The sequence below is a fragment of the Radiomyces spectabilis genome (assembly GCF_025331425.1).
Source record: "Radiomyces spectabilis strain NRRL 2753 chromosome Unknown BYT42scaffold_7, whole genome shotgun sequence".
Taxonomy (NCBI): domain Eukaryota; kingdom Fungi; phylum Mucoromycota; class Mucoromycetes; order Mucorales; family Radiomycetaceae; genus Radiomyces; species Radiomyces spectabilis.
Genome location: NW_026251932.1, coordinates 174,215 through 200,758, shown reverse-complemented (window position 1 = coordinate 200,758; position 26,544 = coordinate 174,215). Strand labels below are relative to the sequence as shown.

Sequence of the window (26,544 nt, the reverse complement as noted above, 5' to 3'; positions counted from 1 at the left end):
CAATGTGCCTTGGTGGTTGCGGATGGGCACGGCTCTCATTGGGCATCTGGAAGCCTAAAAATGGAAATCCCCGACCGTCGGTTGGCTTTGATTTTCGGAACTTTAATCAGACTGCTTTTCCTAGACATTTTTTTGGATCGATAATTTTCTCTTGTTCAATATAGACGAGGTTTCTCTTTTTCCTTTCCTTCCCCGGGTCTCAGAAACCTTTGCAAACCAAACATGACGACCACGTCTCTGTCGCAGCCTCGGGCCAAGGATGGCAAAACCCCTTATCAATCCCGATTTGAAAAATTTAGAAAACAGCAACGCAAAGAAGTGCCGCAAAGCAAATTGAAGGGACCTCTTTTTGATCAAAGTAAATTGCAACGTTTCTGGCGTTTCCAACGACGTATCGGCCCTGGTCTTATCAACGGCCACAATACCTGCTTTATGAATTCCGTCTTGCAGTGCCTCACTTATACGCCACCTTTGGCCCAGTATCTTTTGACAGGTGTCCATCGAGAAAAATGTAAGCTGGATAACTCAAATCAAATGAGTAATCGTTTCCTCTAGCGTACGTTTAGCTTACCCGAATACAACAGGTACCATGAAGACGTATTGTGCGCTCTGCTCCATGGAAACGCATGTACGAAGATGTTTCAAAGACCCCAAGAGTATGACCAAAGGCGCGGCTATTTTGCCCGGTTACTTTACCGGCAACTTAAAATGTAAGCTTGCGATCGAGACGGCGCTCGCCCTCCCTTGCTTACATGTCCTTCTCTTTCACCAATAGCCATTTCGAAAATGCTGCGATTGGGACGACAGGAGGATTCGCACGAATTCATGTTGTGTTTAATGGACGCCATGCAGAAAGCGTCCATTCACGGTCTTGGGTAAGCACCTTGTCTTGAGAATGCCGCCGAGTCAGCCATCTGATGCCTTTTTTTTCTTTCAGTAAATTGCAAAGCAAAGTGGAAGAAACGACCATGCTGTATCAGATTTTTGGTGGCAAACTTCAATCGCAGTTGAAATGCTACAGCTGTAAAGCGACATCGAATACGTACGATGCATTTTTGGATTTGAGTGTGGATCTCCATAAAGCCGACACCGTTCAAAAAGCGCTAGGCAACTTTACCAAAGTCGACATTATCGGCGGCAACGATCCGAACAACAAATACAAATGTGATGCGTGAGTGCAAATTGGTCCACCTTGTCATTCGGGCCGAGATGCTGACCAATGGAGTGATTCTGTAGTTGTAAGCAAATGGTCACGGCGGGAAAGCAAATGACGATCAACAAACTGCCAATGATTTTGAATATTCATTTGAAGCGTTTTGCGTTTGATATGCAATACGGCGATATGCGGAAAGTGAATACCAAGATCCGATTCCCGGAGGTGCTGGATATGAAGGATTACATCAGTAAAGGGAACAATGAACGTCAATCCACCGTATATCGACTCTATGCGTTGCTTGTGCACTCGGGTTACGGATGCCATTCCGGTCACTACTATGCCTATGTGAAAAATGCAGACGAAAAGTGGTATTGCATGGACGACGAATGTGTACGTGATATCCCCCTTTGGATAACCGATTCCCTGGAGCCAATTACTTACGCTTATCAATATTATTTAGGTGACACCTGCTTCACTCAAGGAAGTTCTCTCACAGCAAGCGTACATGCTCTTTTATACGCAATGCCCTACAGACGCACCATCAGAGACTGCAAAGCCTTCCACCCCGCCGCCGGCTGTAAGCGAAGCGAAAGACACTCAGCAGCAGAATAAGAAGAAGGAGGTTAAAGAGGCGAAGGAGGAGACGGAACCTATGCCGAAAGCAGAACTCAAGAGAAAGAGCAGTGATGAAGAATCAACAGAGACGAATGCGCAGGTTGCGGTTAACAAGAAGCGAAAGACAGAAGTCAAGGAAAAACGACCGATCAAGAAGGAGGAGAAGCCGTATGTGGTGGTATCCGATCATCCGGGAGCTTGGGTCGTGGGTACCATTGAAGACACGTTCCAGTCTTTGCGCGGCAATTTATCGCCTCCGACGTTTACAGCTGCTGTGAGCGATGAGAGTACCTGGGAAGTTTTACCTGACATTGAAGGTCCTCACTCGCAACAAATTACGCTCAAATGGTTGAAGCGAATGGCCTCGTGGCGAGTGGAAGATGCATCATGAAAATGAAAAACTTTACTTTAATAAGCTGCTTGTTTTAAATTGTAATTTATGTAACCTCTTTGTTCGTTCTTTATCCTCTCTTGTATCATTTTTTATTTATACCTCTTTCTGACGTTTTTTGCACCAAGTTTTCTTTTGTAGTCAGTCACCGTAGTTTCTAGATGCATTCTTTTTTTTGTATTTTTTACTCTTCTTTTTCACAAGTTCGTTTTCCTTTTTTGTACTTTTTCTCTCTTTACAAGATTATTTCTTCATAACACTCCACACTTGATACTACGGATTCACTTCAGTAAATTGCAGGTGGTACGATGCACCCCTGTTGTTCAAGAGTAAAGAAAAAAAAAAATGCCTATAAATAACTTAAGATGGTATACATATACATCAAAAAATGTTCGGTCAAGGCCAGCCATTGAGGAAGAACATGGGTTAAAGTGGTTGATAATCAGCGTATTGATGGGGTGACGGGGCAAGGTTATACAGCGTCACGCCACCGATCACTAGGATATATGCGACGGGATAAAATGGAGGCATCTGTGGATCAAAAATATTTAGCATTCGCGAGCCGTTTGCATGCATATATGGGAGCCATGAAGGCCAGTTTACCTGAGATTCGAGGAAAAACAGACCAATGAGTAATGAGTAAAAGTTGCTGGTTGTCAGACTCATGCTCATAAAAATAGCCCCCGACCATCGATACAAGGTGGGAACCAGCGAATACATGGTGAATAGACACAGCACATACGTGCCGATCAATCCCACTATAGTTTATCAATATTAGCTGCTGTCGCCAGCGGCATGGATGTTGAAACTTACCGACGGGCCAAGACCATTCAATGGAGGAGACTTGTTCATATTCAAATATCAACCTACATTCTAACAGCATCAGTACATGAAGCAACACCCTGTCGTTTTGCACGACGGTTACTTACGCCTGACCTCCGCACAGCAAGGAGCCCCAGAACCCAGCCAGGGCGAGAAAGTTTTGGGTATCAAACTTGTTGACGAGATATTCTTCGGCTACATTGCTCACAGCGTACAATGAGGCACTTAGCAACTGTTGATCGTGAAGGAAAAAAAATAAGCATTACTAAAATGATCGATCTTATTGCCTATTCGGGTCATGAACTTACACAAATCAGGTCCCCAATCCAGCTGTGGTTGACTAGGAGATTGCATAGAAGGAAATCAGAATGACCAGCAATTGTCAGCGGGCTCCTCTTCTTTTTTTTGACTAGTTTTTCTACCTTTTGAGCCATCATCTTCCTTGGTATCAACATAAATTAAAATGGCTAAACCGCAGAGACAAAGAAATACGGCGAGAAAATGCGAGATTCGGTATCGAGCTCCCAAGCATAAAGTGGACAACAGCATAATACAAGGAAGGGTCCACGACGAGACGATCAACGCTGACAGTACCGAAGTGTTTTTAAAGGCAAGCACAGCAAGAACATTGGCTATTATTCGGAATCTAGGTTTAGTGATAAAGTCGTTGGCGTTTGATTAAAAGAAAAAAAACAATGACGATGTTTACCTTGAACATCTGCCAATGAATATCCGAAACCTGGTAACCATAAAATTAAGCTTTTTTCTTGAATCATGTACAACCAACTTTTCGGGACGATAACACTTACAATGCCAAATATACTTTCGTTTTGTCGACCAACTGCGAGATAAACTATTGTATACGATGGCCAGCAAAAGGTAGTTGCAAAAGTTTTGTGTGAATGGGATGCTGATGCCGTGATGTTTCCATAGAGCGGATGAGGCAGTACTGGTGCCTGTAATGCACAAAGACAAAACTTGACCCAAGAACAGAGGCAACAGCTTGTGCTTGTTGGATCGAGCCTTCTCAATCCAATCTGCCACTGGAACTGTCATGCCAATAAGCTATACAACTATGGCTGGATTCGGAATAGATAATGAAAAAAAACAACGCCCGGAGATTCAAACTTGCTCAACCAGCTGCCAATGGAACGATCTTGTGGTGTCCCAATTAAGGCGAGCTGATTCCCATAAAATGAAAAATCTTGAAAATAATAATCACAAGCTCATCAGGTCGGTCGCTTCAGGGAAAAACGATCTGCTACAAACAAGAAAATGGTTCTAACCGTTTTGCTGCTTAATAAATTCGGTCTATTTTGTATTATATTTCACATGATATTATCTGGTATCACTAACTTGCAAGAGTATCTCACTACATTAAATCACTTTGCCAAAGATCTTTTACAGAACTAACATAATTTCTCTCGGGAACAAACATGCGTTTCATTCCAAAACCATCGTAGGGTGTTACAGCATACATTGCAGCGCCGTGTCCGTAGGGATTGTATCCGTGATTCTGGTATCCGTACGGCGTCATTAACGGCTCTTGCCGTCCGTATCCATACTGCGCTTGCATGGCATCGGCTCCGTAGCCATAGTGATCGAGATAGCCTCCACCCATCATGCCAGTATTATAAGGGTACGATTGCGGATATTGGGACATTATTGCAGGATTTTGGGCACCATACATCCCCATGGGATGCTGCTGCTGTGGATACATGTACATGGACGCACCCGCCATGCCACCATACGGTTGGTAGCTTGACTGACCATAGCCCATACTCTGACCATACATGCCGATGCCAGGGGTATACGGTGTACTCGGTTGAGACATTATTCCTGGGTAAAACGGTTGTTGTTGTGGTTGCATAGCTTGTTGTCCATACATACCCGCCATGCCACCTCCCATCATTGGCTGTCCTGCGGCCATCATGGGTTGAGCAAACATCATCGCTGCTTGTTGTTGCTGTTGTTGCTGTTGTTGTTGTTGCTGCTGATAGTATTGTTCCTCTGGTCCCATGCCTCGCGCTGAATGCATCATGGATGGATGAGCTGCTGCGTAAGCCATAGCCGGCATGGCCATAGCAGCGTATCGGCTCGCTTGACCGTAGGGATCCGAATTGTAGAATCCGGCGGCTTCTCGTACTTTTCTTTTGAGAGTGTCCATAATTCCTGTTGAGCCTTGTTCCATGAACGGGGTCGGCATTCCTGCTTGGGCCTGTGGAGGTGGTGCTTGACCTTGCGGTGGTTGTGGTGAAGGATCTGTATGCTGGCCCGAGGGTGCTCCCCCGGGTGTTGGTGGTCCACCTTGGGCTTGACTTGACGAAGCGGCCTGCTGCATAGGTGAGGAATGGGCGGATGTAAGTGGTTGTCCCTGTGGATAAGATTGTGAATGATATGAATTCTTGTATGCGGACCCTAGTGAACGTGATCGAGGCCGTCCGAACATGCGTCGCCTTGGAGGTACGACGTGGGTTAATTAAGGAGTTTGGGTGATAAAGAGAGAGAGAGAGAGAGAGAGAGAGAGAGAGAGAAGAGAAAGGGGATGGAAATAGCAAACAAGGCCAAGAACAAAACAAAAGTATAAATGACGGAAACAAAAAGCAAAAAGTCTGGTGAAGCCGAAAAACAGAGTGAGAAAAAAGAGAAATGACGCTTTTCTTCCTTGTTTGGGTTTTTCTTTGGGTTAAGAAGTTCATGTTCCATTGGTGGAAGGAAGGAAAATATCATCCTATTGCGTCCATAAAAGGCAAATAAAAAACACCGAAACTGTGTAATGGTCTTATGATCCACTCCAACCGTTTCCTGGACGATCAACACCTTACATCTTCTTTTTGTGCAACCAAATTCAGTGTGAGTTTTTTTGAGACCCTCACATCAGTGAATCAAATTTTTGTTTCTTTATGCAACATTCAGGGTTTGCATACAAAAAACGTCTTATCATCCACTTTTATATTTTGTACTGTAGTCAAAACATTCATTGTTTGGTGCGCCTGTCATAATGGTTCATACCGAATTTTTTTTCTGTATTCTGAATACAGTCTTTAACAATCTGATCAGAGGAATCTGCTTGATTGACAAGTAGATGAAAAAAAAAGGTATGTATGCTTCTCAAATGAACCACCTCGCTTGATGCAGTAACGGACATTACCGTCATATGACCCATTTTTTCTTGTACCACCGTCTCCCCATGCAGACTGATCCGGAGCCAGCTCGGCATGTATACATTGCCGTATAAAAGGTCACATCAAATGCCTGTTGGCAGATGTCACTTTTTTGATTTTTCTTCTTTTGTTTTATCTTGTCAATCATCTTGTAATTTATTTTAATTATACACATGTCTTCCAAAGAATACAAGCAACTGTCACGTACAAACATCGTACCATGCATTGTGGGATCATTTATTTTGTGGATATCGTTTGGCATTCGACAAAGCTTTGGACTGTTCCTGATTCCGATTACTCAAGAAACAGGATGGGATCGAGCCACGTTTTCAATTGCAGCCGCTGTATTACAGCTTGTGTGGGGCTTTTCACAACCATTCTCTGTATACTTGGCTGAACAGCGACTGGGATTCGGCAAAATTGTTTTTATTTCCTGCCTGATTTATGGTGTTGGATGTTTTATCATGTATGCAGCTCATCAAATATCTGCATTGTTTGTTTTCGGCATGGGCATTGTGGTCGGCGTAGCCGCTGGCGGGAATTCTTTTCCTACTATTCTCGCGTCCATTGGCCGGCATTTTCCGCCTCACAGCAAACAACAAAGTATGGCTTTTGGTATCGTGTCAAGTTTTGGCAGCTTTGGTCAATGTACATTTCTCCCCATCACTCGAGCAATGCTCCAGTATATTGGATGGCGCTGGTCGGCCCTTATCATGGGTACGTCTTTTGATACTCGGTTGAATTTAACTGGTGATTAAGAAAGCTAACAGGCGATCAATAGGATTTATCATGATTGGTATTTCACCGTGTGCTTACTTTATCAGATCAACCGCCCAGGTATTTGCAGCAGCATCCGCTCACGATATCGAATCCACCTCGACTCTCGGAAAAGACAAGGCAAAAACGGAAGAATCTGGAAATGAAAAGAACGTCAGTTGCTCAAATGATGTCAACCTGTCCGGCGAGCCACCTGCCAATGACGAGGACGACGAAACCATCACCAAAGTCCTCAAGAAACTATTTACGTCGCCGACGTTTTACTTCATTACGCTTGCTTTCTCAGCATGTGGTTTTCACATCACCTTTTTAATCACGCATTTTCCGGCCTATTTAGTAAGTGGCAATCGGGTTTTGGCTGGACCTCTTATTCTGACGTATGCCTTTTTTTTCTTTGTTTGGTCAGCAAGATCAAGGATACAGTCCTGATATTGCGGCTTGGGCTATATCAATCATTGGTCTTTGTTCCATGATAGGCAGTGTCGTCATGGGGTACCTGTGCGCTTACATCAAACCAAAGTACCTGTTGTTCTTTGTCTTTTTCGTTCGCGCAATCATGTTTGTGGTCATTACGTGGGCCCCAACCTCGGTGGCAATTGTTTTCACATTTTCCACCATTTTTGGCGTAAGCGATGCAATCTAAAATCTTCTGTTTCGGTATGGTTTTCTAAACTGCAGCTGCTTAAAAAGTTACTTTGGCTCTGCACGGTGCCATTAACGACCAGGTCCTTGGGCACGGCGTTCGGGTACAAATATATTGGCACCTTGTCGTCCATTATTTTCGTCGGTAAGTCCGTGGCGTTGCATGCCCTTGACCAATGTTCAGTATATTTTTTTAACCCGTTGTTAACGAATCGATGAATTGGCTGTACTTTTTTCAGGACACCAGATCGCGGCGTTTCTTGGTGCATACATTGGCGGTGTGGTGTATGATGCGGTGCATACCTATACGCCCATGTGGTACGTTAGTTTGGCATTATCGTTTGTCGGCATGGCCGCAAGTCTGTTGGCCCAAGAGTAAAAACACATGGCGCCGAGAATTCACAGTGTGTGGGGTTACATAAAACTGTGATTTCTTTTCTTCCATTCCGCATAGAAATAGGAAGCATATTGGTTCCAGTGCCCCAGGTTTCAGTATCTATTTGTGTCGGTTTTATATAGAATGAGGATTTATCAAAAGATAACTCTAATTGAAGCATGGCCTTGAAATAAATGAAGCATTAAAAGGCAAAAGATTAGCATCGAGCAGACATAAATAGCGTTCTCTTGATGAATGCATCGTAAAATACGTGCCAAGTCTGTGATTAAGAATATCCTACGTTACCTCGGGTCCTGATCATCTTATTCAGCAGATGGTCTACGGCCAAAAATAAAAGACTTGAACTCAAGACGGTACAGCTAATCGTCCGAGCCACAAATTTCAACACAATTTCCAGCAGCGCGTATTGCATTTAAGACAAGGGTGTTTCTTTGATTGTGAGGTTAGGATATCGTTCTGAGTAATGCGAGAACTGGGGAAGAAGCCCAACGGGTGTCTGATTCATTAAAATTTGAATATATGCTGGCGAAGCTGTTGTTCAGATACTTCCAGAAACACTTGATTTGCTGATATGCATACGCACGACCATCAATTTCAACGTTGATTATAGTATTTTTGATATTTGGCGCTCGAGACATGGTGAAACGATGCAAAAGCCGGAACGACGATATCCACAGGGCGTTACGCGCTATTCGGAGACGGATCCGATAGGTTTGAAACCGATCCAAGCTTCACGACGCAAGAAAGCACTAGCGAAGCAATACAAATGATCCTTTGAAGGTTAGCCTATCCTCCCGTATCAACTAATCTATTCCTACAACATAAACATCATCTTCCCACAGGACTAGGTAAAATAATATGCAACCTTTTTTTATGAAGCGCCAAAGCTTGTCACACTTTCCAGACATGCCACAAGTTCACTTTCTTTCAAAAACCCTTTCAAACGATCTTCAATCATATTCCTGCACACATAGCTTTTTTCTCTTTCATATTCCCAAGTCCCCCTGTACGAGAACAACGCAATTACTGAAGATTCATCTCGCTTCCACTCGTTGAAATACTTAATTATCCCGGCTGTTCATCATCCACGTCATCGAATAACAAGTCGGTACCAGACCAGAGTTTAGTAGTAGTCGTTTTTTTTTTCCTTCAGATTGTATTGTTTTTAATATGTTCTGTGCTATAGAGTCATCATAGGCTATTTTACAACTGAACGTCTGAAGCGACATCGGTTCGTCATTGACAACCGATTTAGTTGGCCTTTCTACGGAAAGAGGAGCCTAAAAGAAAGCAATTCGAAAAAGCGCATGAGTGAGATTGCCATGGAGAAAATCATGCCTTCGTATTTATATTTACCCTCAGTCAAACGGGCACGACCACCGGTAGGTTGACACAAGACAGTACCGCAGGAAGAGCACAAAACAACGGTCTGGGCATGGCTGAAAACCGTGCTGATGTTCAAGCAACCTGCAATAAGAACATGAATGTCAGTCATTCTAGCATTCTCCACCTGTTTTGCTTCAGCAAATGAAAAAAAACTTACCAGGGCACTTCACATCCATGAAGTAAGAGTTGGGAGATTGAACAAGTCTCTTAAGCTTGTGGGAGCGCTTCTCGTGCTCAACGGAAGGGTTAAGAAGATCGACGGCCAACTATTACGAAGAAGGAACATGTTAAATAAAACAGGCTCGGCGTTGACAACGATCCCATCAGTCAGCAGTAGCGAGTAAGCAGGCAGGCAAAATAATCTGTCAAGAAATCTGTCCATGGCAACGAAATGCGCGTAGCTTGTATGTTTTCGACGGTGAATATCAAAAGTTGTAGAGAGTAAACGAGAGTCCATTTTCCAGTGGCACATCATTCATTTTGACAGTTTTCCGTAGTAAAGCGATAACACCTTGGGTCGACGTCCGCTGATCCGTCTTCGATCCATCCATCTACGCATTCTATCCATCCGCGTCTCATGTTCACCCATCCATCGCAGATTCTCAAGATTATGCCTGGGCTTGCTCGCTACAGTGGATGGTAAGGTATGGCTACTTACAGTCATATTGCTGTCTTGGGAAGGCTCGGTGAAAAGGGAAGGATTCCTCACCCGTCGAGAGCCCGATTATTTTCTGTGAAATTGTCAATGAGCTCTGATTGGACAATATGAAACCCCGACTCACCGCACCAACCAAGTGCTTGGGGCCATCTCCATGGTTTTGTTGACTCATCCCCTCCATGAATTCACCTCGTTGTCCAATATGATTGAGGTTTATGTATATTCTATAAATATATGTTAGTGGCTGTATACTCATTTGTTTGGTCTGGTTGAAAGACGATTCAGCTACCTTTTTTACTTTGCCATAATGACGCTTAGATAATGTCCATCCATCGCTCGGATGTCAAATCCAACAAAATCCATGAGCGATTATTATTTTCTATTTCGGAATGAGCTATCCTGATTCAAGTCTTATCGTTCACATAATCACGCACGTTCCAAAATTTACCAAGCAGCAATGTTGCTGTATTTAAAGAGTGACAAGAATCAATGTTTATTTTACAGTTTAGGAGATGATAAAAAAAGAAGGAAAGAGGATGTTTCCTCCCAGAGAGTGTATATAGATTATGGTGTAGTTGGTTATTTTACATCATGCCGCCCATGCCGCCAGGCATGCCGGGCATACCCTTGTCCTGAGTAGGAGCATCAACGATCATGCATTCGGTGGTGGTCAAGAGCGAGGCCACACCGGAAGCATCCACCAAGGCGGTGCGAACGACCTTGGTAGGATCGACAATACCGCGTTCAATCATATCAGTGTATTCGTTGCAGGAAGCATCGTAACCCCAGTTGACATTGTCAACGTTTTCTTCCAAAAGTTTGCCGGCCACGACGGAACCTTCACCGCCAGCATTGTCGACAATGGTACGGCAAGGACGCTGGATGGCTTGGCGGATAATGTTAATACCGAGCTGTTGATCAAAGTTGGCACCCTTGAGGGGTTCAAGAGCCTTGACAGCCTTCAACAAAGCGACGCCACCACCGGGAACGATACCCTCTTCGACAGCAGCACGAGTGGCACACAAGGCATCATCGAATCTAAAAACAAAATCATGAGTTAGAGGTTCATAGCCGTGAAAACAGGGGGTTAGAGATCAATAGGTTTACCTGTCCTTCTTCTCACCGACTTCGACTTCGGAGGCACCACCGACCTTGATGACGGCCACACCACCAGAGAGCTTGGCAAGACGTTCCTGGAGCTTCTCCTTTTCGTAATCGGAGGTGCTGGGATCGGCAATGGCACCACGGATTTGTTCGCAACGTTGATTGATCATGTCCTTGTGACCAGCACCGTTCAAAATGATCGTATCTTCCTTGGTAATGGTGACGGAACCAGTGGTACCGAACAATTCGGGAGTGGCCTTTTCAAGCTTGGTATCGAGCTCATCGGAGAAAACGGTCGAGTTGGTCAAGATACCGATATCACCCAAGGTGGACTTGCGGTTGTCACCGAAACCAGGAGCCTTGACAGCGGCGACCTGGATCTGGCCACGAAGCTTGTTGAGGATACAGGCGGCCAAAGCTTCACCGTCAAGATCTTCAGCAATGATCAAGAGAGGACGACGTTGGGTAGCGGCGGTTTCGAGAGCAGGCAAGATGTCCTGCAACAAGGAAATCTTCTTTTCGGAAAGCAAGATCAAGGGCTTTTCGAATTCGACCTTTTGGGTCTTGGTGTCGGTGATGAAGTAGGGAGAAATGTAACCACGATCGAAACGCATACCCTCGGTGACTTCCAATTCATCATCCAAAGTCTTGCCGGCCTTGACAGTAATCACACCTTCCTTACCGACGCGTTCCATAGCTTGAGCAATCATGTTACCGACATGCTTGTCACCGTTGGCGGAGATGGTGGCGACCTAAATCAGGCAAATTCAAAAACATTCCGTCAGTTCCCCTTGCGGTGTCAAAAAACCTTAAAATGGAACCCATTTGAACCAATGAGTGTGTCCAGGGGGAGTCCTTGTGCTTACCTGAGCAATTTCGTTGGGAGTGGTGACCACCTTGCTGTTGGCTTTCAAGAATTCAATGACAGCATCAACGGCCATTTGGGAACCACGACGAAGATCCAAAGGATTGCATCCAGCAGCGACGTTCTTGACACCTTCCGTGAAGATGGCACGGGCCAAAACGGTAGCGGTGGTCGTACCGTCACCAGCAAGTTCATTGGTCTTGTTAGCGACATCCTGGACGAGTCTGAACAAATGGAGAAAAAACAGTGAGTTCAAGAACAGAACCAAAAAAACATGATCCTGGGAAAAAAAAAAAAAAAAAGAAGAGGGACATTTCGTCTTACCTAGCACCCAAGTTTTCAAACTTGTCTTCGAGAACGATGGACTTGGCGACGGTGACACCATCCTTGGTGATTTTGGGAGAACCGTAGGGCTGTTCAATCAAGACGTTGCGACCCTTGGGACCGAGAGTGACAGCGACGGACTTGGCGAGGATGTCCACACCACGGAGCAAACCAGCACGACCATCAACGCCAAATTTGATTTCCTTATGAGTGGAGTAGAGACGGTTTAAAATCCCGGTGGTAGAACGAGCAGACAAGCGTCCCTTGAAAGCTTGGGCGGCCAAACGATTCATGATAACAGGAACAAGAGATCGGGAAGGGAAAAGTGAGGATTGAAGAGACAAAGAGGTTCACAACATTTTAAGTGGGGGAGAGTTTGAATTTATTATATACGGCGAGACGCCATGGAACCCGCTAGAAGGCTGCATCCGGTGGCTTAGCATCCAGCTTCCCTTTGATCCCCGGAATCGCCCACACACCTAAAACACAACTTTTAAAAAAAAAAGTTGTGAGTCCGCGAATCCATGAACACATAGCCCTCGTTTTATGCAGCCAAGTTTACTTTGGCACTCGCCCCCCAAGCACCATCCTTTCTATTTTTACATTATTTTTTATTCCCATGGAAGCGCAAACCATGGTATTTTGATATGGATGGCATGGAGCGTGGGTGTTTACTTTTTTGTCAGCAATGGAGACGACCGTGGAAAAATATCGGAAAGTTTTCAAGGCTTGACATTTCATTGGATCGTTCGGAGTGCAATTTAGCGAATCGACGACGAGATCATTCTAAACACCGATGATTATAAAACATAGCGTAAGGAAACGGGCAAGGGAAATGGAAACATCGAAAAAGAAAAAATAACGAGCGTCTGCGCTGTATTGGCATATTGCTTACGATTTGGAGTCTATTCTTTTCTGTTTGTTTTGGTGTATTTCTTTCTTTCCGACTCCAAGAAGAAGCGTTTAAAAAAAAAAGCTAAAAAGTCGTTGAGACGAATTGCAAGAAATCGCCTATTGTCATTGGAGAAAAATCCAAGCCAAAGCCCAAAAAAAGCCATATTCTGACACCTAGGCAACGAGAATTGTCGTTTTCTTTCCTCTTTGCCTTGGTTTTTTATTTTTTTATTTTTTCTACCCTTTCTTTTTCCTTTTCCTGCTATTCGCTGTTTATTTGCTTCTTTTCATCCTTGATATCATGCCATCGCCGAGAACTTCGTTCAGTCTCGCTGGAGTGTATGCAGGCCTGTAAGTCTTATAAAATGGCACGCAGCGTTGTTGCTTACCATTAATGCCTTTTTGTGTGACATTCATCAGACCGTCTTTCCCGGCTACTTCCACTTCATCCGCAGCTCCAACCATTCCTCCCCATCGTGACAGTTATGTGCATCAACGTGAATTGGAATCTGCCTTTTGTCGGGATCTCGTGTGCTGCGATCAACGATTCACCGATTTCCATGACCTCATGCATCATTATGAAGAGCACCGATTGCAGACAGACGTAGAAGAAGTCACACCAACCAAAGAAGAACACGATACCTCCATGTATACAGACACTGACATGCTGCGGCAGCCGACAGTGGAGCCCACCATGGCAAATGCTGCGAATGCTACCAACGAACTGAATGCCGATGATTTATCCAAGCTCTTACTATCCACTCCGTTTCCTTTCGTTCCCGAGCACTACACACCCCACCCGTATGTCATGTCCGCCCCCCAAAGTCCCATCCTAGGCATGCACGATTATTCCCAAGAATATCCCTTTATCGTGAATGATGGTAAAGTGGAAAATTTTAGTCAATGTCATTTTGACGTCAACGCACACAATTAATTTTTTTCCTCTTTTTTTTACCTGGTAGCCGATACGACCGCAGCGGACAAACCTTATAAATGTGAAGTACCGGGATGTGATAAAGCTTACAAGAATCCAAACGGACTGAAATATCATCGAGCGCACGGCCATTGTGACGATAATTCGAGCGAAATGGATGCCCAGAAGCCTTATGTGTGTAACTTTGGCATCTGTCGAAAACGATACAAAAATGCAAACGGTCTAAAATATCATGTTGAACACTCTCACTTGGCCAAACTCAATCAATCTTACAGCGTACCGTCCAGTCCCGTGGTCTCCACCCAACCATTGCATTATCCATGGCAGCATCCACTCAGTTAAATTCGCATGAAATCTCTCATTGCCCTTCTCAAGCCTAGACTTGACTCTTACTCTGTATACAAGTCCACTCACGAGGAATATATTTTTATTTGCACATGAAATACACTGTACTTTATTCATCAGGAATCTCTCATTCAAAAACGCGTTGAATCCTTTTATTTGCATATTTGATTGTGCTTATTATTTTCCTTCACAACATTCACGACACTCATTGCGTCCGAAAAATTGCTCTTCCAAACTTCCTACCTGTTTCTTTTAGGAAGCCACATGAAACAGACACAACGGACCATTGAGTGCAAGGTGGCATTTTGATTTTTCGGTAGGGTAAAAGCTACAGTTTTTAGCTCTATAAAGGTACCCTATTTGATCCCGCATTCAAGCGAGTCATTGGCATTGACGAGCTACAGCAGTTGGGATTCATCATTGACACGACTGGCTAAGGAAAAGAGATAAATGCGTATAAAATCAAAATGCAAGATTTTTATCATTCACCAGCATTATCTGACTCAAGGATCCAAAATCAGCCAAAAGGTCCTATGCCTATAGTATATTCTTACTTTTGGGATCGATCACGCCAACGGTGAACTGAAGAAGCATATCAGATCGTGATGCGATCCAGTCTTGGCTGGTTTCATGCATTGTGTGGTTATCTATAGCAGGGTACGACCGACGGAATAGTCTACAGCTTTTTCCCGAATTACTTTCACCTTGATAAGGAACAGCTGTGGTTTCATATGGTCAAGGGCTGTCATCCTTCATCGATGTATTGTTGTGGCGCCTTTGTCTTTCCTTTCCCTAGACCAAAATCGACCTGCAAAGCGTATAATAAACTTGCAGAAACATCCCCTTCCATGCATTGCTATCATGCGTAAAAGTAGTGCAAACAATGAGTCATTCATGCATAAAAATGCTGGGATTTATTTTCTGTCATTTCGTGTTCGGCGACCACTTTTTTCACTGCAGCGCCGAATTTCAACCATCTCCTTGTCAATTGATTCCCATTCTTATTCCAATTACTCCATGAAGGCATCTCGAGAACCTATTGCACTGTCTATTTTCAAAGCTAATAAAGGAAGGGTAGAAATACCCTTAGCCTTTCCTACAGCTTCAACCCGCGAAGGCAAACCTTCAACATAGCTGCTGCGCCAGGTCTCACATAGGGAAAGGCTCCCACTCTACCTCTTCGCAATCCCGTAATTCATGGACTCCTTTAACATGGCGTTCGGAAGCGCTCAATTGAAGCTTGAGGTGATGCCACATGTGCTCAACGAGGTTCAGGTCCGGTGACTGGACAGGTCAAGGCAAAACAGAACACCGCTGCGCGTCAACAGACTTTCTTTGTATACTTGCTGGTATGCTTCGGGTGATTGTCTTGCTAGAAAATAAGGACATCTTCACTAAAGCCGAAAAATAGACTATCGATGACTGGAAGCGCGTTGTTTGGTCAGACGAGACCAAGGTCAACGTCTGGGATTCCGATGGCGTCAAGTACTGTTGGTCACGTCCTGGCGACCTTTTGAAACCCCATCGTTTTGATCTCTTCGTCAGACATGACAAATGTAGAATGATGATATGGGAGCACCTCACCTATGAATGACTCGGTTATGGCTGCCATATTTTCGATGGCACCATGAAGAGGGAGGACTATGTCCATATCTCGGCAGACTACTTTGCAGTGGGCTTTCCCCCTACTCCAGTCTTGCTTGGCTCCTACTGGACCAGGAAAAGTCTATGGCCGCATCCACCCTGTGTATTCGAAGGCACATTGCTACATTTCGGGTTTCCTCCAACCTGGTCACCTGCCATTGTGGCCCTTTTTTTCAAGGCGGCTATTGCGCTTAACATACAACGCCCACTTGGCAGGCCCCCATACCACTCCAGTCTTGCCTTCTTATGCTCTGCCGATGGGGAAGCCATGTCAGAAGTCGGGTCAGCTACGTAAACAAATGTATCACCTTCGATTTGGCTTTTCCCTGACCCGATTTGTGTGTTATGCTGGGGTGCGACGGCCCAGGTGTACCGGGCCTATAACGATGAAGGCCAGATGTTTACGGTAATTAGTTGTACCAAACTACCGCATAAATCTGATGAAGGAATTCCCAACGGCACATCACTCCCGTTGTCACACCGAATGGAGGATGGGTCACGCTCAGACGTTGTCTATGTCCCCCGACTTCCCATCAACAATTCCTTGCCGCCTCTCCTGATTGAAATCCAGCGGATCGTGAGCGAATCGTTTATGCAGCGCGTAATCCAATATTCCATCCTTATGAAGCGCACATTCGGCCAAAAGTCAGTCGTCTTGATATTCTCTATCGATGGTGTTCATCCCAACGACGTACTCGAACAATTTAGGGCTCAATGGAACGACCATGGTTGCATGAATGCAAAGTTCATCATTTGGGCCAAATACTGTTCATGATCACTAAACCCACCTTGAGCCCATCCGACGAATCCTCGCCCATAGACCCGTTGCTGGCACTCTCGAAATTCTTCATTGAACAACAACCCACTCTATTCAACCATAGTTGTGCTGTGGACTCGGCGATCCAGATGCTGTACGGACTGGCAAAGGACTACGTGCTTGATGGCAAGGAGTACCATGACAACTTCACTGAAACAAAGGATGAGGTGTGCGACACGCATATCAAACAGTTGGAGCAAGCCCAAGCTCCATCAATAATCCAAAAAGTGCTTGAAATAATGATCCCCGCATCGATAAATGAAGTACCCTCTACCTCAGAATAAGATAGCTTTGTGGATATAAATACCCCAATGATTATTTTTCTAAATAAACCCAATGAAATACATACCAACACACCTTCTCTTCCTTTCTCTCTGACGAGAATTATAAGACGTTTTTTCTCCGGTTCCACATTACCTTCAAATTCGAAAAACACATAACAGCGTATAGTATTAGCGTATAAAGCGTATAAAGTGGCTGGACGCGTCATGTCACCCTTATACTCCCCCACTATCAACGATCCGTGTATGCAATCGTCAGTCAGCAACGACGTACTAATTATGATTCTCTAACCCGCTGCATATGTTACATCGTACTGTGATGTTTCCCTTTACCCATTATTCCAGTTGCGATGCATCCACTCTCGGTGTTTCTCATCTTGATATCTTTTACGCAGATAAATGCAGTACGCTCTACCCCAGAATAAACTGGTTTTGCAAATATAAATTCCGTCAACGATTATTGAATATACACAATCTTTATTCTCTGACGAGACTTATAAGCCGCTTTGATAACGTACTTAACCATTTTACAATTGCATACAAAAAAAAAAAAAAATAGGCCATCAAATGTCATTGGCCAAATGAAAGTAGCGCAGTTAGCTCCTTAAATTAATAAAAAGAGGCCTTGCACACAGTCATTTCGCAGTAGTTGTTTGTTGTTGTCGTTATAGTTCATATTTTCATATCAGACGTTTACTTGTTATCTGAAGTACGCGCAATTAACCAGACTGTACAATTCTAGTATTTTATCTTGCGTGAAAATAAAACAGGAATAAAAAAAAACCACAAAGGATAGCTACTTCCATCATACAGCCTTCAGAACCTTTTATGAGGATCGTATATGCTGGCATCCGAAGTTAGATGTTTCTTTATACAGTAGGTTTATTTCTGCGTGGCTAAAAATAACAAGACGATGCACCCTCCAGCTCAGACTACGGACGCTTTGCGATTCGAGCATAAATTATAACTTTTTAACCAGTGAAAATCTCCAGTTCGCCATAGGCTTCCTTATTTTTCGGGACAATGCAGGTTTATAGGGTCGAAGTCTGATACATAAAGAGCAGTGGTCGGGAGCATCCTGCATTTGCTTCTACAATGAGTCAACAAAATTTTTTAATTTCGTAACCAGCTGTTTGAAACGATATGCAACCATTAATATTGATGGTTCATAAATCCATGGGGCTAATTTCGGTCAGGGTTTATAGGAATCAATGAACATACAAAGCCATGACGAGCAGCTGCTAAACATTTACCAGATTCGTCGTAAAAAGCACACAACAAACGACTTGCTTGCACCAAGGAACGTCAACGAGCTGCGACTTCCCATTGGACGACATGAACGAACTTGTGTTTCTCGATTGTTTTGAAAATAAATCTAATGACGATTTGATACCATCTTTTACCGGCTCCGAGGCAACTTTCGATTGAGTGCTTGGGTAGGACTCCGTTTACGAGTCTCTCACGAGCTGCATCTTTTAAATTGGAAATCTCGTGCCGTGCGTCAATGTTAACAGAAAAGGATTGAGCCAATAAGAAGAGAAGATTTCAGGCTTGGCAATCCCAATGGGCTGACTTGGATTTTTGTTTTCCGGCAAATTACATGAAGCGGGAAAACCGATGATGCACACCTTCAAAAATAAAAAGATTGTATACACCTTGAAATAAAGCAATTGCAGTAATAGATAGTCGTGCCACTTGTGTAATACCTGGAATATCCCATGAATGGTAGATTTACCATCAATATGAGGAATATTTTCTCCACAAGCGAAGGCTTGCTTTTTTTTTTCTCTCTTTCTATTTTATTCCCGAAAGGGTTTTTTTTTTTGGGCCTTCGTCCGCCGCCTTATCTTTTTCCAATTTTTCTCTGGCTTTTTCCTTTTTGCCACATTCCCCACACTCTCGTCATTTCCTCGTAATGGAAGATGCACAGTCGTCCTTTGCGCTGGCATCGCAGCTGGAGAGTAAAGGTCAAGTAAAGGTACACTTCGTCCTCTTCGTAAAAAACGAAAAAACCCCTCTCACCGTCAGAATAAGGTTCACTAAAACTGCTTTATTGTCTATTTTTGCTTGTTTCGGGATGGTTAGGACGCTTACATGACCTATCTCTCCACCGTGCAACGATCGCTGCAATCACTGTATGATGTTCGATTTGTTCATTCCTGTAAGCAATCAGAGTCGCAAAACCTTGTAGGCTTCCGTGTTCCCAACTCAAGTGCTTTTTCTTTTTGGTAAATTTTAGCCATTATATCCAAACCTCAACAATACAATGCGCTATTGTCCACTATGCGCAACTGCTTAACCCACATTGAAACTATTATCGAACAGCATTCCCCCGCTTCCCCCACGCCACCTCGACGAGTCAAACCCGTGAGTCCACATCACACCGGTGATTCGGCTTCCAAACCACCTTTGCCACCCAAACCTTCTCGCATTCAGAAACCCAGCATTCCTCCTAAACCCACTCGCACTGCACCCTCCCGACCAACATCCCCAACTCATTCTCCCGTCAAGCTATGCGATGACCATTTTGTTTCACTTCCACGTGAGTCTTCGATTGGCTTTTGCAGTATGATACTAAGTGAATACTTATGCATATTTTTTTGTGTCTCCAGCGAAGCCCAGTCACAGCCACGTTGCAACCGAATCCCCAAGTCGACCTTACAGTGTCCCTTCCAGAAACGACGTGAAACTGACCCCTACTTCTCGTCCTTATACCGATATATCTTTTGCTCAATCCAACAACCGTGACGATAGTAACGTCGCTATCCACGTCATTGCCGAAGGCGAGGTTGATCCTACGCACTTGGTACCGGCGCAAACCAACGCTGGCGATAGCTTGAGCCCGCCCGGTGGTACTTTCCAGGGTGCCGATCACGTTCCTCTCATTCCGTCGCCGCCGTTGCTCACGAGTCACCGGCTTTTGCAGTCCAAACTCGATGAATTGGAATCCCAACTGAAAGAGTGCCGTTGTCGAAAACAACAATTAACCGCCTCCGATAACGGCACGCCCGCCAACCTCGACGCTGTATCCAAAGATGACCTGAACCAAATGATTTTGCATTACACCAAACTGATTGCAGACTTAAAGCAGACCTTGAACCGGGTACGAACGCTTTACATGAGTGCGGCCACCATTCCCACCGTTCTTCAATTCCAAGCTCACATCATTGCATACCAAATCACCTTGATCGAATCCGCCATTTTCAACGCTATATCCCCCCACGCATTACTGGAACACTCGGCCAAGCACCCGCATCCACGCATTGTCGCGTCCACCGACTTTTTCAACTACGTTACCCGATTCATTGAGCATTCCATCTTACTGCCGCAAGACGCCTCCTCTCGAGCTCAGCATATCCATTACTGGATCAAAGTGGCGTCCCGATGTCTTGATCTAAACAACTATCAAACTCTCAAAGCCATTGTCTCCGCCCTTGGTACTCCGCCGTTACAACGTTTACGCCGTACATGGGCCTATATCCCAAAAAAGAGTTTATTGAAACTTGAGGCTTTGAATGACTTGATGTCAGAATCCAACAACTATGGTCAATATCGGGAACATATGGGCATGGTGAGTGCTGTCGCCTTGATCAATGGCAAGAGTTCTGCCACCGTTCGCGCCGAGCACTATGCCAAACCGACCGTTCCGTTTCTGGGCACCTTTATTCATGACATTACCTATTTGCTGGCCATTTATAAATCATCTGATCATGCGCATTCTGCAGGACCAGAAGATGAACGCGGGATCAGTGAAATACTAACGGCCATTGAACGGTTCCAGAAAGGGCCCCGGTATGCTTCGGTGCCTCCTACCAGTTACCTCAAAGCGTCTCAGAAACATTATTTCCGACCTGCCCTTTCCAATGCATTACATCGCGGCGCTTCAGGGATTGGTCGTATCAGTAGTGGTGGACTATTCGGTTTCGGAAGTCGAGACAGCAGCGGGTCGAGTATCGATACGGCGAGCGAAAATAGAGATGATGATGAGAATGAAAATTTGGAAGAACAGCAACAAATGGCCACGCAGTATATCTTGATGCGGTCATGGGTGAGTCAAGCCACCGTGGATGAACTCAGCGCGGTTCGAGAACCTCCACGAGCGAAATCTACCTCAGCCGCAGGCACACGCAGCAGTGCCGGTACCAGTAACGGTCATCATACCAGTTCTATTATGAGCAACACAAGTTCGATGGTGCGATTTAGTGCCGGTACTGCTTCCTTGGGAACCAGCAGTACAGCCGATGGCAGTAATGGCGACAGTCGACCGACTAGTATGGAAGACAATCCAGGTTCAGCCAACGACGAGACCGACAGTCATTCAAAATCAACCCCCGCACAATCGGTGACAAGTCCTACCAGTAGTTTTTGGCCTTTCCGACGCAGTATGGACACTCAGCGTCCCTCGACAATGCATGAAAGTCCATCTGAAGGGCCTGGAAAGTCGACGAGTGATCCAAATATAGCCAAACGAAGTACATGGGGATCGACGCACGAACCTAATACTCACACACCTGCACCGACCATTCCGCCTAGACCCCCTAGACCGCAGCCGATGGATCGTTCCCGTTTTCAACAACGTCCACAGGCACACGAAAACGATTTCAAGGCAGACTTGGCACAAAGATTAGCTAAAGTTGCAACTCAGAATAACACCACCTGATTCGCTAGAGTGATGATTTGATTTGATTTGGATTTTTCTTTTTTTATTATTGTTTTTGATGGTTCCTTTTTTTTATCGGAGTTGATGATGGTTTTTCCTTTTTGTACAGAATGTATTTTTAAATCCACCATGATGCAAGCTCATAACACATTGCCTGATAGGAAACTTTGCTTGTTTTGTCAAAAACTAAAAAGTGATCAACAAAAAGATTTGTTATACTTTTCCTTTTATGGTTACTTTCTGCCATTGACGATTTTCCGCTCCCCAGCCCACCCACTAGTTCAGAAAAACCACTAATATTCCATTTATCCAGGCTCTCTTCATTCAGGCAAAGAGTCTAGAAAATCGCTCCTAAAGATAGTTTCTATTAATCAATCATATCTTGTTCTCGATTTCCCGATTGATTCAAACGGACTCTTTCTCATTAGTATGGTATAATTCTTATCACGCATTCTCTTTTTTTTTTTGGTTGATGGTTGATTTCATCAGGGCAAAGTGGGGATGGGATGCCGGAGAATTTTTTTTGAAACGCATCATTCAACTCGATCATCTCAGGAAGCTGTGTTCTAATTTTAGATTGCTTTTAGGTAGAAATCAACATTTGCCCAATGAAGATAAGATCGTCCATACTCACTTGACATCATAAGCAACTTTGACACTAACGTCGATCTTTAATTAGGTTCAGGTACCCGGTATGAAGATCGTTTCGGCTTTAGTCTCTTGGCGTAGCCAAGTCATAGACTAGTGTCATTCGGTCGCGATTTGTCTATATAAACCGGTCGTTTGTCTCCACGAAATTCGAATCTTCATCCCAACAAACAACAAAAAACCACTTCTCTTATCACAACTATGAAATACACTACCTTCACCTCTTTGATCGCTCTCTTCGCCGCTGCTTCTACCGTTCAAGCTGCCCCTCAGCAACCCGCTGGTGGTGGTGGTGATGCTGGTGCTGCTCCTTCTGCCGGTGGTGGTGAACAAGGTGGTGGACAAGGTGGCCAAACCGGTCCTGTCTCGATTACACAGCCTACTCAGGGTACTACCTGGCCCGCCGGTTCTTCTCAAACTGTTACATGGCAGAAGCCTCAATCCAACATTGACAAGCTTGTCATCAACTTGATGAAGGGTGATCCCAACGCTTTGCAAATGGTTCAAGCTTTGGCCAAGGACATTGATGCTTCCAAGGGTTCTACCAAGGTTGATATCCCTAAGAACGTGACTTCCGGTTCCGACTACTCCTTGGCTGTTGGCAAGGACCCCAGCCAAATGGCTTACATTGGTGGTTTGACCATTGGTGATAAGGGTAGTGCTTCATCTTCCGGTGACAGCTCTTCCTCTTCCGCGGCTCCTTCGGGTGATTCCAGCTCTTCTGGTGGTTCTGGTGCTGATGCTTCGGCTGGCGGTGCTGGTGGCGATGATGCTTCCGCTGGTGGTGCTGGCGGTGATGCCTCTTCTGGTGGTGACAGTGGTGCTGCTGCCCCTGCTGCTGTCAAGCGCCAAGCCGATAGTGGTGCCGCTGCTGGTGGTGACTCTTCCAGCGCTGGTGGTGCTTCTGGTGACTCTTCTTCTGGTGGCGCTTCGGGCGCTTCTGGTTCTTCCGGATCTTCTGGTGCTGCCGAATCTGGTGCAGCTGGTGGTGCCGATGCTTCTGGCGCTTCTGGTGCTTCCCCTAGTGGTGGTGCTGATGCTTCTGGTGCTGATGCCTCTGGTGCTAGTGGATCTTCGCCTTCTGGTGCTGCCGGTGCTTCTGGCGCTGAAGCCTCTGGTGCTTCTGCTTCTGGCGCTTCCGGTTCTTCTGGTTCCAGCTCTGGTGCTTCAGGCTCTTCTGATTCTGCTGGATCTTCTGGTGCTGCCGGTTCTTCTGGTTCTTCCGGTTCATCTGGCTCATCTGATGCTTCCGGTTCCAGTGGTATGTCTGACTCGTCTTCCACTGGCTCTGGCGCCGAATCATCCTCTTCTGGTGGTGCTGAATCCGCTGGTGTTATGAACTACGCCAAGCCTGCTCTTGCTATTGCTGCTCCTGTGGCTTTGGCTCTCACCGCTTTCTAAGTGCAGTAATCAAAATATTACTGAATCTCCCTGTCGCAATGTAGATTTTCTCCTTTTTTCCTTTTTCTGTATTTGTTTATTCAGTAGTTAAAAAATAAATCGAAACTTTTATATCAGTTATACATTTTCACGTTTTACTTTGTAATGCTTATTTTTAAAATATGGCGAATTGATATCGCAAAATGAGTATCATGCTATTGATTGTTTCCCATAATGTACCAGTTTTCCTGGGCAATGTTTGTGCGCCGACATAATTGTTGTCTCCGAAGCAATGTTGCAACATGCGAAAGCTATTTTGCATGACGTCAAGAAACAACTTGATTGGTTTTGGCAGAACTTTTTCCGTGAATCTAAATAAACCTTGACAGACATGAATGTTTTTCCTGGCAACGATCCAGTACTGGACTCATCATTGTAATGCATATGCTTATGAGCATGTGATAAACGGATGTGCGGAGTCAGGGCCATTTTCCGCCATTGAGCGGTTCAGGGAAGCACTAAGTCTCATGTTTTGTCCAAATTACAAATGAAAATGAAAATCGATCCTTGCTTTTCTCGACGCAAGAAAAGAAAAAGTCAAGAAAGACTCGTTATATATCTATGTCATGATCCCATTATATGAAGTAAATAAATTAAGGTCTAAAAAGTAAGGATCATGTGCCCCATAAAGATAACAACACGGACTTCAGCACTAAAGCAGACTACCGCAATATGAATGCAATGCAGGGGTGTTTCGCAGCATTTGTTGAACGTAAGGTGTCAGAGCTCGGTACGGATTGTCGAAATAGATTCCCCAGTAAGCAAAGCCTTGCAGGAAATAAGGAAAGGTATAAAAAGAAAACGCAATCACCCAAATCCTTCGAATGGTTGTCGTAAAGGACGAATCGTGGACGGCGGTGGAAATTAGACTTTGTAAAGCGTGGCTACACACTTTCTCCAACAAGAGACCCACACCATGAATGACGAAGAAAAATTGTTGTTGTCCCAGAAAAGCGTGGTAAAAGACCGGCCAACGAATATTGCAGAATAATGCGTATTCATGCATACCACCCGAAACAGTAAACACTGCGAGACTTCCCGCAGTGAGAGCATACAAGGTTGGATTTTTTACTCGGTTTTTAAGCAGACGTTGAACGACCAAACGCGTAGGACGGAAAGCAAAGGCCAGCCAGGTTGATCGTAACAGTTGGTGCCAACGATAGGACCAGAGTTCATCCAACGACGTCGCCAGCATAGGATACTCCATCAAAAGACGCCATTGAGCTATTGCATCATGTCAGGTCAATGGTATTGTTTCTACCGCCCTGTCCTTAAAATTTTCCATTTACCTGAGGAATAGGAACCCTGTTCATAATACAGACAATAAAACAGATGCATCGTGTATCCGATGGCATTAAAAACGCTGTTTAATGTGAACACCGCCACAACGAAAAAGAAGAAAAAGAACACGGGTCGTTGTTCGTTCAGGATCATCATATCCTGGCTCGTAAAGGTGCTAAACCAAGCTCCAAAGACATCACAGATCGCCATGTGATAGAGTAGCGGAGGCAGCAAGTGGTAAAATTTCTGTCATCAAAAAAGTTATTAGGCTGCCATGGATCTACACATGAATGTTCTCGCCCTACCTTGTCCTTGACAAAGGGTGGATCCACTTGCTTGTCCTTGGCCAGTTTATCTGCTTTGTTGACTTTGGGAAATTTGCGCATACATGACCAAAAGTCTTGGTGCAAACTGTCCAGGGTCGCATAAGCTTCTTTCCCTTGAAGCAAAGGACCAATCCAGAATAGGTCGGCAAATCGTAGAAAGAAATTGTAACAACCAACGGCAGCGACAAGATCGAGCGCTATCGAAAATGCAATTGAAAAGTTTAGGAGCAAATATTCATTGTCATGAAACAGGTTTACTCTTACGCATATTGCCTGCCGAAAAGTAAACAGGAATCAGCAGGTTCGCCATGAGCAATGGAATGGACAAGCATTGCTTGGCTCGAGTGGACAATGACGTAGTGGCGATACTAATGACCATTGCCATGGCCGTCGCCGGGGCAAGAAACAAGGCAACAAATGTTGCATAATTTAGAATGGTTCGGTCGGTAGGTATCATATATTGAAAAAGAGGGTTGAGAGGTTGGATATCAAAGAAGCTTGGCTGCTGCCATCATCGGGAGATCGAATTTTATTCTTTATTTTTTTGCAGATTGACTTTTATGGCATGGTGGACAAATTGCCTTTTTATACATTTTCATATGCTAGAAAAAAGTCAAGATCGCTTTATGACATGTTTGTAAGATAACGCCATTTCTTGCCCTGTTGCTCTTTACAAGGCTCTTTTTTCACAGTTTAAAACAGTATGACGATGACGAAAATGGTGTTGTCATGTTAAACCACCGTTTCTTCACATTACCTAAAATGGTAGTGATCTGTTTCGCCTTAATTTTGCATCGATTCATTTCAGGATATCAGCTGCAGAATACTCCTTTGATGGTCGATGTGTGTTCAATAAATAGAGTTGACGGGCGTTGAAAGCCGTGGTTGCACGTGAATTTGGTTGATGGTGCGGTTTTATTGAAATTCAGTTCCTGATGGCTTGACATTGTCTTGGCTAAAAAAGGCTCGCAGT

General features: G+C 44.6%; 12 protein-coding genes across 12 annotated transcripts; 7 read left to right on the top strand and 5 right to left on the bottom strand.

Annotated features, from left to right (window-relative positions):
- Positions 1-222: 222 nt before the first annotated feature.
- BYT42DRAFT_497734 (uncharacterized protein) lies at positions 223-2,162 on the top strand (the record flags this gene model as incomplete). The annotated part of the gene is made up of 6 exons (XM_051564519.1): positions 223-511; positions 585-710; positions 776-875; positions 938-1,171; positions 1,237-1,546; positions 1,617-2,162. 6 exons carry the CDS (start codon positions 223-225, stop codon positions 2,160-2,162), a joined length of 1,605 nt encoding a protein of 534 aa, XP_051422777.1.
- Positions 2,163-2,588: 426 nt separating this feature from the next.
- On the bottom strand, positions 2,589-4,040 carry BYT42DRAFT_497117 (solute carrier family 35 member SLC35F1/F2/F6; the record flags this gene model as incomplete). The annotated part of the gene is made up of 8 exons (XM_051564473.1): positions 2,589-2,693; positions 2,766-2,920; positions 2,976-3,028; positions 3,092-3,216; positions 3,293-3,324; positions 3,407-3,616; positions 3,694-3,770; positions 3,808-4,040. The coding sequence occupies 8 exons, from the start codon at positions 4,038-4,040 to the stop codon at positions 2,589-2,591; spliced, it is 990 nt and encodes a 329-aa protein (XP_051422776.1).
- A 230-nt stretch (positions 4,041-4,270) lies between these two features.
- On the bottom strand, positions 4,271-5,790 carry BYT42DRAFT_570390 (uncharacterized protein). The gene has a single exon (XM_051568386.1). The coding sequence runs from the start codon at positions 5,431-5,433 to the stop codon at positions 4,357-4,359; it is 1,077 nt and encodes a 358-aa protein (XP_051422775.1). The 5' UTR covers positions 5,434-5,790; the 3' UTR covers positions 4,271-4,356.
- A 479-nt stretch (positions 5,791-6,269) lies between these two features.
- BYT42DRAFT_344934 (major facilitator superfamily domain-containing protein) lies at positions 6,270-8,151 on the top strand. Its single transcript, XM_051563141.1, has 5 exons — positions 6,270-6,865; positions 6,930-7,261; positions 7,332-7,550; positions 7,616-7,712; positions 7,807-8,151. The coding sequence occupies exons 1-5, from the start codon at positions 6,322-6,324 to the stop codon at positions 7,944-7,946; spliced, it is 1,332 nt and encodes a 443-aa protein (XP_051422774.1). The 5' UTR covers positions 6,270-6,321; the 3' UTR covers positions 7,947-8,151.
- Positions 8,152-9,034: 883 nt separating this feature from the next.
- On the bottom strand, positions 9,035-10,335 carry BYT42DRAFT_344857 (ribosomal protein S27-domain-containing protein). The gene is made up of 4 exons (XM_051563140.1): positions 10,298-10,335; positions 10,009-10,232; positions 9,508-9,616; positions 9,035-9,431 (listed from the first exon to the last, which is right to left on the bottom strand). The coding sequence occupies exons 2-4, from the start codon at positions 10,012-10,014 to the stop codon at positions 9,229-9,231; spliced, it is 318 nt and encodes a 105-aa protein (XP_051422773.1). The 5' UTR covers positions 10,015-10,232; positions 10,298-10,335; the 3' UTR covers positions 9,035-9,228.
- Positions 10,336-10,486: 151 nt separating this feature from the next.
- BYT42DRAFT_570382 (hsp60-like protein) lies at positions 10,487-12,648 on the bottom strand. Its single transcript, XM_051568385.1, has 4 exons — positions 12,302-12,648; positions 11,979-12,201; positions 11,116-11,864; positions 10,487-11,046 (listed from the first exon to the last, which is right to left on the bottom strand). Exons 1-4 carry the CDS (start codon positions 12,592-12,594, stop codon positions 10,593-10,595), a joined length of 1,719 nt encoding a protein of 572 aa, XP_051422772.1. The 5' UTR covers positions 12,595-12,648; the 3' UTR covers positions 10,487-10,592.
- Positions 12,649-13,496: 848 nt separating this feature from the next.
- On the top strand, positions 13,497-14,471 carry BYT42DRAFT_614135 (uncharacterized protein; the record flags this gene model as incomplete). Its single annotated transcript, XM_051571818.1, has 3 exons — positions 13,497-13,546; positions 13,616-14,076; positions 14,158-14,471. 3 exons carry the CDS (start codon positions 13,497-13,499, stop codon positions 14,469-14,471), a joined length of 825 nt encoding a protein of 274 aa, XP_051422771.1.
- Positions 14,472-15,861: 1,390 nt separating this feature from the next.
- Positions 15,862-16,680, top strand: BYT42DRAFT_344838 (uncharacterized protein). Its single transcript, XM_051563139.1, has one exon. It carries the CDS (start codon positions 16,118-16,120, stop codon positions 16,526-16,528), a length of 411 nt encoding a protein of 136 aa, XP_051422770.1. The 5' UTR covers positions 15,862-16,117; the 3' UTR covers positions 16,529-16,680.
- A 209-nt stretch (positions 16,681-16,889) lies between these two features.
- Positions 16,890-17,219, top strand: BYT42DRAFT_614134 (uncharacterized protein; the record flags this gene model as incomplete). The annotated part of the gene is made up of 1 exon (XM_051571817.1): positions 16,890-17,219. The coding sequence occupies one exon, from the start codon at positions 16,890-16,892 to the stop codon at positions 17,217-17,219; it is 330 nt and encodes a 109-aa protein (XP_051422769.1).
- Positions 17,220-19,131: 1,912 nt separating this feature from the next.
- Positions 19,132-21,876, top strand: BYT42DRAFT_614133 (ras guanine nucleotide exchange factor domain-containing protein; the record flags this gene model as incomplete). Its single annotated transcript, XM_051571816.1, has 4 exons — positions 19,132-19,194; positions 19,302-19,377; positions 19,456-19,758; positions 19,829-21,876. 4 exons carry the CDS (start codon positions 19,132-19,134, stop codon positions 21,874-21,876), a joined length of 2,490 nt encoding a protein of 829 aa, XP_051422768.1.
- Positions 21,877-22,266: 390 nt separating this feature from the next.
- BYT42DRAFT_344770 (uncharacterized protein) lies at positions 22,267-24,020 on the top strand. Its single transcript, XM_051563138.1, has 2 exons — positions 22,267-22,486; positions 22,556-24,020. Exon 2 carries the CDS (start codon positions 22,726-22,728, stop codon positions 23,923-23,925), a length of 1,200 nt encoding a protein of 399 aa, XP_051422767.1. The 5' UTR covers positions 22,267-22,486; positions 22,556-22,725; the 3' UTR covers positions 23,926-24,020.
- A 596-nt stretch (positions 24,021-24,616) lies between these two features.
- BYT42DRAFT_614131 (uncharacterized protein) lies at positions 24,617-25,956 on the bottom strand (the record flags this gene model as incomplete). Its single annotated transcript, XM_051571815.1, has 4 exons — positions 24,617-25,188; positions 25,254-25,491; positions 25,551-25,768; positions 25,836-25,956. The coding sequence occupies 4 exons, from the start codon at positions 25,954-25,956 to the stop codon at positions 24,617-24,619; spliced, it is 1,149 nt and encodes a 382-aa protein (XP_051422766.1).
- Positions 25,957-26,544: the final 588 nt, after the last annotated feature.

Excerpts from the sequence above, each read along its gene's own strand:
- BYT42DRAFT_344857 (XM_051563140.1), bottom strand. Across the intron at positions 9,432-9,507 it reads CATGGATGTGAAGTGCCCTG|GTTGCTTGAACATCAGCACG; the intron begins GTAAGTTTTTTT and ends TTCTTATTGCAG.
- BYT42DRAFT_570382 (XM_051568385.1), bottom strand. The coding sequence starts at position 12,594 with ATGAATCGTTTGGCCGCCCAAGCTTTCAAGGGACGCTTGTCTGCTCGT. Across the intron at positions 12,202-12,301 it reads TTTGAAAACTTGGGTGCTAG|ACTCGTCCAGGATGTCGCTA; the intron begins GTAAGACGAAAT and ends CCATTTGTTCAG. Across the intron at positions 11,047-11,115 it reads GTCGGTGAGAAGAAGGACAG|ATTCGATGATGCCTTGTGTG; the intron begins GTAAACCTATTG and ends TTTTGTTTTTAG.
- BYT42DRAFT_570390 (XM_051568386.1), bottom strand. The coding sequence starts at position 5,433 with ATGTTCGGACGGCCTCGATCACGTTCACTAGGGTCCGCATACAAGAAT.
- BYT42DRAFT_344934 (XM_051563141.1), top strand. The coding sequence starts at position 6,322 with ATGTCTTCCAAAGAATACAAGCAACTGTCACGTACAAACATCGTACCA. Across the intron at positions 7,262-7,331 it reads CGCATTTTCCGGCCTATTTA|CAAGATCAAGGATACAGTCC; the intron begins GTAAGTGGCAAT and ends TTGTTTGGTCAG. Across the intron at positions 7,551-7,615 it reads CATTTTCCACCATTTTTGGC|TTACTTTGGCTCTGCACGGT; the intron begins GTAAGCGATGCA and ends CTGCTTAAAAAG.
- BYT42DRAFT_344770 (XM_051563138.1), top strand. The coding sequence starts at position 22,726 with ATGAAATACACTACCTTCACCTCTTTGATCGCTCTCTTCGCCGCTGCT.
- BYT42DRAFT_344838 (XM_051563139.1), top strand. The coding sequence starts at position 16,118 with ATGTCCATATCTCGGCAGACTACTTTGCAGTGGGCTTTCCCCCTACTC.